Raw genomic sequence first — 9,643 nt, 5'->3', positions numbered from 1 at the left:
GTCTTCCATTTGAATTTGTTATTCATAGAATTTCATGTATATCAATATTTATATACAGTATATACATATAGTTTCCTATAAAGGTATCTGCCACTATCAGGTAACCCAGCTTTATTTCCTCCCCAAAGTCAGATTTGGCGTTTGGACCTTGTCTGCAGGTGAATCACATGCTGATACTTTGGGCTTCAAATATAAAATGGAGGGCCTTATAGTGTAACTCTACTTTGAGAAGTCACTTACCTGGTATTACTTACCTGGTGAAACTGGCAAAATGAGAGGCTTAATGTCTAGAACTGAAGCATAATAGTGGTTAATGATTCCAAATTATCACGTTTCCCTAATAAAACAACACATTGTGTTTATTTTCAGAAACATTTTGTTTTTAATATGGCACACAGGTGTATATATAAATTGGCTGGAACTTCTTTGGCAACTGTGGCATGAACCTCTGCACCATGAGGAGGAAACTTTGTAGTCATGTCAGGGACCTCTGGGAAGCTTAGCAACCTGAGCATCTTTGACACGGAGCTCTAGAACCGTAGCAGGGACTGGAGTTGCAGCAGAATGAACCTTCACAGTGATTTCTGTGGAGCCTCAGCAGGTTTTGGAGCAGCAGTGACAGGAAACTTTATGGCTGTCTTCACTGGGAATTCTGGAGAAGCCCTGACAGGAACTCTGGACCCAAGGCAGCTGAGAAAGAGAGCTATGTGAAACCCCCTCTCTGGGACCCAGATGCCAGTGGCAGAAACCTCTAGGGCGTCAGTGCGAGGAACTTGTGGGACAAGGCTGAACAGAGAGCTCTGGGTGACTCCATTGTTAAAAATATGATTGGATGGTGCAGGACTTAACTAAAACTAAATTAACTATTTACAATATACATCCCTAGGCAAGTAGTTCCGCAAGACGCTAAAACTACCACCTCAAGCCAAGGCGCCAGACGCAACCGAGGCCTGCCAGCCCCGCAAGACGCTAAGGCTGGAGAGATGGAGGGGCTAACTTAACTAAGTAAAACTAAACTAACTATTTACAATATGCACACATCCCTAGGCAAGTAGTTCCGCAAGACGCTAAAACTACTGCCTCAAGCCAAGGCGCCAGACGCAACCGAGGCCTGCCAGCCCCGCAAGACGCTGAGGCTGGAGAGATGGAGGGGTCTTCTGTGTCAGCCCGCCAGACGCAAGGCTAAACCCTCTCCATGACCTGAAACACAATTAGAAAGCATTTTTCATAAGGTATAAAAAATACATCTGTGCCATGTATAAGGATTGTAATGTAAAGAAGCTTGATGCCCATATTCAGATAATCAAGCCAAATTAACAAAAAGCCCCAAAATAGGCCAATATAATTATATCTTCAAAATCATTTTAGCTTGTCTTAGACTCTGTACCTTGAACCAGTCATGGGAGAGCATCTCATCCAGATGGAGTCTCCGCTTTGGGTCGCTCTTCAGGCAACCTCGAATAAAGCGGCAGCAATCTGTGCAGAAAGATTGAGAGTTGTCTAATTATTTCCTTCAACTTTACACTTGCTCTCTAAGCTGTAAAAATGGGAAAGATTCCTGCATTATCCATAAGAACATCTTTTTTGTTCTAACCATCTGAGAAGTTCGGCTGGAACCAGACATCAGGGTCCATCAAAGCGATATCTCTGCTGTCTGGGAAACGGCAGCCGATCATGGCAAACAGCAGCACCCCCAGCGACCACACCGTTGCCTGCTTCCCATAGTACTTGCCCTTCTCAAAGTACTCAGGAGGGCAATACCTTGCTGTGCCTGGAGATAGGAGTTTGTCACATGTGTAAGCTAGCTTTTTATCACTTTAACTGAAATGGCATTTACTTTTTGTCAGCAAAAATAATATTAATATTGACTAATCTTTGAGAGTTTTGCTAGTGTATTGTTAATATCTCACTGTGTGATGTCTGATTAAGACATGGCGTAACTGGTCACTAGAGTTTAAATCCTAAAATATATGTTTTAAAGATAACACATACCAGAGTAGTTTTTGTAGGATGACCTTTTCATGAGGTCCCCGCAGCCGAAATCGATCAATTTGACCTCCAGGGTCTCTGTGTTGACCAGGAGGTTCGGCATTTTGATGTCTCGATGTAGAACACCCCTGGAACAGCACAGGGCAGCAGCCTCAATCACCTGCCACATGAAGTGACGGGCCAATTTCTCGCTAAAGCGGCCTCTGGAATGCTGCCAAAAGCTGTGCATGTCCATGCAGGGTGAGGGCCGTTCTAAGACCATGATGTACTGGTCGAGATGGTCCTGCCAGTCCAGCACCTTTATAATGTGGCGACAGCGTGGGCCTTGATTGGCCATTACTGTCAGGGCCACCTCAAGTGGAACTGGTCTGGGATGGTCAGGCTAGAAGAATGACAGTTTTTATTATTTTTAGATAAAGGATTGGTTTCTCAAATAAGGATTTAGCCCAGTCTGTCTATCTATTGAAATATATATATGATTTACATTAAAATGTTATAAATTGCAAACATAGAGAGCACAGTCTACGTACAAGGTTGATGTATGGCTCGTTCTTTGTCTTCGCTGTGAATTTCACAGCTACCATGAGGCCGTCCTTGCAACGGGTCCCTTCAAAGACAGAGCCAAATGCTCCTTCCCCCAATTTCTTGCCAATGGCGTATTTCCAGCAAATGTGATCTATTAAAACAGAATTATTTTTATTTGTTTACTGTTTAATAAAGCAGTGTCTGAGGCCATACTTTCCGATGAAATGTTAATCTGGAAATATATTTGTAATATTTGTACTTTTAAAAATTCATTTGTCGCATGACTATTTAAGTGAACTGCAAAAAAAAAGCCAAATGGTGATTTAAAATTATGGAGGAAAAAAAACTAAAAGAAACCTTACTGCAGAAACAGCTGCATTATTTAAAACATATGCTTTCCTTACACATATTCATATTCACTTTCTTTCAGAGATCGAGAGAGAGAGAGAGAGAGAGATAGTGTGTGTGTGTGTGTGTGTGTGTGTGTGTGTGTGTGTGTGTGTGTGTGTGTGTCATATTTTATGTCAGACAGTAAACTCACCCTCGACCCTCACGATCTTGTCACAGTCCAGCTGTCTCAGCAGATGTGATCCAGTGTCACCTGATGATGAACTGGCTGGACTGTCCTGATCTTGAGGCTTGACGTCCTCCACTTGCTGGTTTTCGGCAGTGGGGGGGACTTCAGGACTACTGGAAGGAGGTTCCTGATGATCATTATCCTCTACAGTAAAGGTGATGTCCTGTAAAGAAGTCTGATCTAAAGAGAGGAATATCAACCACAAGCTTGTTTTAAATCATATCATCCGTCACATCTTCAAACTATATGTCATCTATTCAAACATTCATCGCATCGTGAAATAAAGTCATTTATCTGCCTTTTCATAATGTGTGATGTGGGGTTTTTTTATATTGTGAGTAAATGATTAAGAGAGTTTGTGTTGTTCAGAGCTCATCATTTACCATCAGTACACCTCCTGGATGGGGCTTCATCAGTGTCCTGGTCCACCTCACACTGCTCCACCTGCTCATCCTGAGCTTTGGTGGATTTGGGGCGAGAGGAACAAACGAAAAAAGAGGCAAACCTCCGAAATGTCCTCTTTTTCTGCCTCTTATTCTTTGTTTTCTCTTTCCCTCTCTGCTTTCTCTCCTGCAAGCCTCTCTCACCGATGCCCACAGGCGTCTCGTCAGGCCGAGGATGGAGCTCCGCCTTGTGGTCGGTGGGTGTCAGTGTTGTTCGGGGATTTATCCCGTGCACACACTCACCTCCTCCCTCAACTCCCACTCTACGGAATTGTCGCTGTCCCATTATCAACTCGATAAAATGCTATCAACAACTGCAAACACACCGCAAAAACTGCAAAAACACTGTTGATATCTGAACTCCTTACTCGCTACAAAGTGAGAAAGTGAGTTTCGCCCTTTATATTGTCCCGCCATCAACGTTCTATTTTCCTCTATGATGTTATAAGGGCTCATACAGGCTGAGAGCAGCAGATTCTCGCGAACATTAAAGTAATCTCTAGTGATTCCATTGATATATGTGTATGGGTTTGTAAAGTAGTTAGGTATTAATATCGCATTAAAACTTACATGTACATATACATCCTATATAAAACATACAGCAGTGGTCAACTGATGTCAGGCCCAATAAAATGTAGGGTTGTTAAAAACAAAGATCCCCTCTGGGCATCACTTTTTAAATTATAATTTTTTTTTCATTTTTTTTTTCACCTGTTTTATGTTTGACTATATATATACCAAAAATGTAACTGTTAATCATACTTTTTTCAGTAAGAAAGCATGTTTGATTTTTGTGATCTAATACAAATGCAAACACTAGCACATCTGTTTGATCTTGACTTTATACATTCACTGGTTAAAAGTAATTGCAAGAATGGCTCAGAGAAAGTAGTTCTGAAAGAGCTCTAGCGTCATTTGTTTGCAGATGCCACTTGGTTGAATAATTTATCCATTGAAATGACATGCATTTTAAGTGTGGGTGAACTGTCCAAATACTTTTTAAGGGCCACACAGGACAAGTCGTCTCTTGTATGAATGCATTCCAGAATGTATTTATCCAACAGCTAGTCCTATTACAAAAATATGATGTTTGGAATTTTAGTTTTCAATTTGATATTTTGACAACTGCACAAATATGAATACAACTATACTCATTTGGACTATATAGGTTCATTCAGATTTAATGTTTCTAATCTTCAGATGTGATCATATTTCAGGTTTGAATTTCCCTATTGCTCATTCTCTTCCTTTTTTGACTCATTGAAACTTTGCTCACTGGTCATTAGATTATTTTTTCATTCACCTGAAGTGGGAAGTAGTTGTGTTTTTTCTCAAACTCACATGAGGGTGGCAGACATCGCTTTCATCATGAGAATCAGTGTGCGTCCTAATACAGCCTAAACGTTTCAGAAATCATATAGGCTACTTTACAGAATAGATTTGTTCTTTGGACCAAAACTGGAAACAATCAGGGCCATCATGAGTGCTGTGCAACTGGTGTGTTTGCACCGCCCGGGCGCCGGACAGCCCACAGCGCCAATTTAAGGTATTCTTTTTGCCTTTCTTTGCACTATCAGCATCTGAAATGTTCTGTTTAAAATGATTATTGATAGGCCTACAAATATTTCTTGTGACATTTTTTTAATTATTATTATATGTAAATTATTTGTACACAAGTTACTGTCCATCAGAGGCATAATTTGTCACCAACCAACAATTTTGCACCTAGTTTTGTTTTTTAGGAGTAAGGTAAGTTTTTATTTTATTTAATTTTTTTATAGTAGCCTACTTGATCTGAAGAAAGCCGGCAGAAATAGAGATGAGACACAATATAAAAGAGAAAAGCTCAGAAAATGAAGGGTTATGACTGGGCAAGAGCTTTAGGACCCGCGTTAATATTAGAAAAGCTTTCCAGCGCTGGAGAGAGCGAAGCGAGAAGGCCTGAAAACAGACACGGAGGTTGCTTTGATTCGGCTCCACACGTGAGTAACACTGGGTTTGAGTGTCATTGTTTGTCTGAAGCTGCTGTGCTGTTGGCAACTAACAACGAACTCTTGTTTGTAAATATTATTGTTTACTGTTGTTCATTTTTTGTGCTTTCTTGTCATTCGTTCATCATCTGCGCTTTATTTTCGTGAAGCATTATTTTGTTGCGCTTCTGCTATGATAAACAGACATCCACTCTTGGATTGCGTGCGTAATGGAGGCCAGCTAGTGAGAGTCGCGCTGTCAATTGCTAGAAAATTCAGTGTTTAGCGTCATTGTTAGTGTTCTCGCATGCCGGCGTAGCCTGACTACGTCAGACTTCGTACTTCCGCTCAATTTCATTTCGCTTCTGTACTCAGTCTGAGACAGCGGCCTATCTATCCGTTTTCCTCCCGCCTGAAAACAGCCGGGCCAATCATTGAACAGAGGGCGGGCTGAAAGCCGTGACGTAGTCGCTAAGCGCCGAGTTTAAGATTAGGTCAGGGAAATCGAAAACGACCGCGGATATGGAGACGCGGATGCAATTCACTCTGTTGTGGAGAATATTCCCGGCATTAGCAAACTGAAGCCCGAACAAGAAGAGTGTGTATTAAACATTTTGAATGGAGGTGATGTTGTGGTCCTACTCCCTTTAGGAAAAGTTTAATTTATCAACTATTACCGATCGTCAGCGAGAAACTGGGGTTGACAGGTCAGTGTCTCCTTTCTTTCCAGGTCTTAAATATTGCCATGACATGCTGTAATCTTGCAATTAAGTTGCAGCATTTCCGACAGACTCGAGATGAACAAAGAGCTGTGTTTAACAGAACTAATCCTAACTTTGACAGTTGGCTGCAAATATTTTTTTGTTTCTCTCTACTGTCAAATATCAGTTTAGAGGCCCTGATTGTACCGTGGATGCGTAGATTAACTTCGCATAATCTGCAAAAGTCGTTTACAGCCATGTTCACTCCGGTATTTCGCTCGCATCATCAAGTGTTTACAGCAGGTTTACAGTGGAAGTTCGATCATTTGAGTTCGATGCATGATGTCTGTGGTTCGATGCGGCTGTGTTGGCACATAACATACGTCATATATAAACTTATCTGATTGGCTTACGGGTAACCAATGATTTTAAACTTCAGACAAGCGCCCCCTAGCGAGAGAGAAAACACTTCTCTATTATGCCATTCCAGACTAGCCGTTTCTCAATGTCAAGGAAGGATCCTCGGAAGGCGGAATTTCGAGGATGATCCGTCGAAGGACTGTTCCAATGTCGAGGATCCTCAGAATTTCAACCAAGGACTGAGTCCTTCGTTCGGAAAATATCCCATACACAGGAAAGGATGCATATGTGTAGACTTCGCGCTCTTCGCGCTCTCAAATCGCCCACAATCCTATGCGCGTAGCTTTGCTATCTTGTTAAAAAATACACAATGTCGGACGTTAGAGGAGTCGGAGCAATAACGGGGCAATATGCTTTCAAATGTAAATATTTACGTTACCATACATTTGTTAAACCGTCATATAAGTAAAGTTTAACATTTAAATGTCAGTACAAATTACTACCGTATTGATATTACAAATTATACAAATATATACTAATTTAATACGTTATTGATGGCTAACTGAACCGGACCTGTCATTTTAACAATTGTTAGCTTGTTTGCCGTCACCGGCATTTCTTTTATAAATAACTACTTAAGTTGTACAAAGTAATGTAACGTTAATATTATACCATTCAGAGCGTTATTCATAGCTTTCTCGTCTTTTTTAGCAGGGACCAACGGACCTTTTCACTGACGTAATGACGTAATGACGTGCACTTGCTAGCCTGTTCCATTTACGTGTTCTCCGAATGCTAAAGAGGAGCCTCGCCTAGCCTCTGAAGGAAATGACTTGGAAGGACGAGTCCTGGCAAGGAAGTATCCTTGACATTGAGAAACACCTTCTGTCTACGAAGCAAAGTGAAGTAGCAGAGTCTGGTATTACCCATAGACAGTATAAGAAGTGGACAGAGCCATCTCATTGGAACTCAGTTGAGAAAGTTGAAGCCCATTTTTAGCGATTTTTGAGCACTTCCGTTCCTGACGCGCAGACTCAAACCGACTCAAACTAAGCTTGATGACGTGAGGAACCTCTCTGACAGACGTTAATCTTCTATTAGCTGTGCGTGAAAATTGCCAACGTTAATCTTGCAGAGACGGGGAACTTGAGCAAAGAGTTCTTTGGCGTGAGTGAGCAGGAGTAAGTGTTCTGATTAATTATTCATTTGTATAGTATTTATTTTAAAATGTGCTTCTCCCTTGACGGGACGTCCCCCCGATTGCCTGCGAGCTTCTCCTCCTGTCTGTACGGTAATTTCTGTACAGCGCGACAGAGAGTCGAGTGGTTATGACGTAATCGTTAGCCTATTTTTACTAAATCTGTTTCTACGGGGCCATAATGTAACATAGAAGGTAATGGAGCCCTTTATACATTGTCGTGTTTCTTTAGAAATAAATAATGGACAAATGTAGTCTTTAAACGCCTCAGATGTAAAGTTATTCGCTGTCAAAGTGACGCCAAAATCAATGGGAGTCAATGGAAATGCTAACGCAAGTGAAGTTCTGCTACAAGATGGCGGCACCCAGCCGGCTTCAACTTCCGGTCGATGGATTACCCCCTTGGTATTACCAGGCTAATAGGCGATCGAGGTTCGAGAATAACTCAGAGCAGGGCAGTTAGGATTGGAGGGTGAGTTTTGGAGGCGGAGCAATGAAGAGAGGGGTGTATTGTTTGGGTTGATTTCAAATATCAACAATGTCCAACAGCGTTTTTTGAAATATCGCTTAAGTTACCCCACCTTTAAGTATTTTGAGATCAGGGAGACTAACTAGATTACATCATTCATAGTGCTTCATGGGAGTGAGCAGAGCTAAAGAGCTCTTTTAGCGTGTTTTGCTTGTCGCGGCTCTCTGATTGGTGAAATTTTCTGTACAGAAATCACCCTGAAATTATGGGTAATGTAGTTTTTCCACCACAAAATCAGCTGTTAAACACGATTATTTTAGAAATAATTATTTTAGATACCAGTTGCAATATTGCAGGATGATAGCTTCAACAGAAGCAATTTCCATCGATTCATCTCTATCTCACAGTGGGGCTGTTTTTAAAGGTTTTATACGTTATCACCAAAAATCAATTTCCCCATGGAGAGTTTTTACTTCCAGATCCTGACTGTTGCACTCTATTGCAAGGACTCTAGAGATGACTCAAATGAACAATTGATTAAGTTTGGCTTGCTGAATATTAGATCCCTTTCTACTAAAGCACTTATTGTTAATAATATGATCACGGATCACAAAGATGTGCTCAGTTTGACAGCTAATGTGCACCGTACCCAAGTGCTGCCTAATTTACTGCTCCACCCATATATGCATCTCTCTGCACCTCCTGCTACCTTACACTAGCAGGCGCCCTACTGTCCTCACTCGAGGCACGCAGGCGTAGACACCCATGAATGTAGACATGCCAATTACTATATCTAGACAGTCACTGACTCTGACCCATCAACATTGTACATACCGGAATGAGTTTTATGTGTATCGGACGCCCTTATGACACAGCAGTTTTGACTCTCCAGACCTTTATACTTCCTCACGAAGGTCCATCTACTTCAACATGCCCGTTTTATTCTTCCTCTTAATCAAAAGATTCCTCAAGGAAATGAAATATAAAGAAACAAGCAACCACTGTATTCTGAAGGCATATTGTTATACTATATTATACAGCGAGTATTTGTTGTAAATAAGTTGTGTAAAGATAATAGCTTGAAGGTTGGAGACAGGCAATTTCTGTCATTTAGAGATTTTTCTATTGTATGTGTAATAAATTCAGACTCAGATTATGTAAAAATAAAGTTTATTTAAAATTACAGCAAAATATTTACCCAAATGAGTTTTGTAAAACTGGAATAATTAGCTCATTTAAAACATGGTTGAAAGACTGATAGAGACGTTAACAAGACTGACTTTGTTCTAACTTAATTCATTCTTCATTTTCACAATGGCAAATTTTACATAAAGGCAACAGAGTTAAAATAATTTATTTTTACATTATGACTGTCTGCGATCTCCTGGAGGGTTAAAAAATGGAATACCAC

General features: G+C 40.8%; 1 protein-coding gene across 1 annotated transcript; it reads right to left on the bottom strand.

Moving 5' to 3' along the window:
- Positions 1-1,324: 1,324 nt before the first annotated feature.
- LOC130082439 (serine/threonine-protein kinase pim-2-like) lies at positions 1,325-3,820 on the bottom strand. The gene is made up of 6 exons (XM_056247287.1): positions 3,475-3,820; positions 3,056-3,271; positions 2,520-2,665; positions 1,993-2,371; positions 1,595-1,771; positions 1,325-1,476 (listed from the first exon to the last, which is right to left on the bottom strand). The coding sequence occupies exons 1-6, from the start codon at positions 3,818-3,820 to the stop codon at positions 1,346-1,348; spliced, it is 1,395 nt and encodes a 464-aa protein (XP_056103262.1). The 3' UTR covers positions 1,325-1,345.
- Positions 3,821-9,643: the final 5,823 nt, after the last annotated feature.

Source organism: Rhinichthys klamathensis, unplaced genomic scaffold, assembly GCF_029890125.1.
Source record: "Rhinichthys klamathensis goyatoka isolate OS25496 unplaced genomic scaffold, OSU_Roscu_1.1 h1tg000046l_1, whole genome shotgun sequence".
Classification (NCBI taxonomy): domain Eukaryota; kingdom Metazoa; phylum Chordata; class Actinopteri; order Cypriniformes; family Leuciscidae; genus Rhinichthys; species Rhinichthys klamathensis.
The sequence above is the reverse complement of the archived record's forward strand: the minus strand, read 5'-3'. Positions and strand labels throughout refer to the sequence as shown.

Coding starts and splice junctions, on each gene's coding strand:
- LOC130082439 (XM_056247287.1), bottom strand. CDS start 3,820: ATGGGACAGCGACAATTCCGTAGAGTGGGAGTTGAGGGAGGAGGTGAG. Junction 3,272..3,474: donor ATCCAGGAGGTGTACTGATG/GTAAATGATGAG, acceptor TCCTCTCTTTAG/ATCAGACTTCTTTACAGGAC. Junction 2,372..2,519: donor ACGAGCCATACATCAACCTT/GTACGTAGACTG, acceptor TCATTCTTCTAG/CCTGACCATCCCAGACCAGT.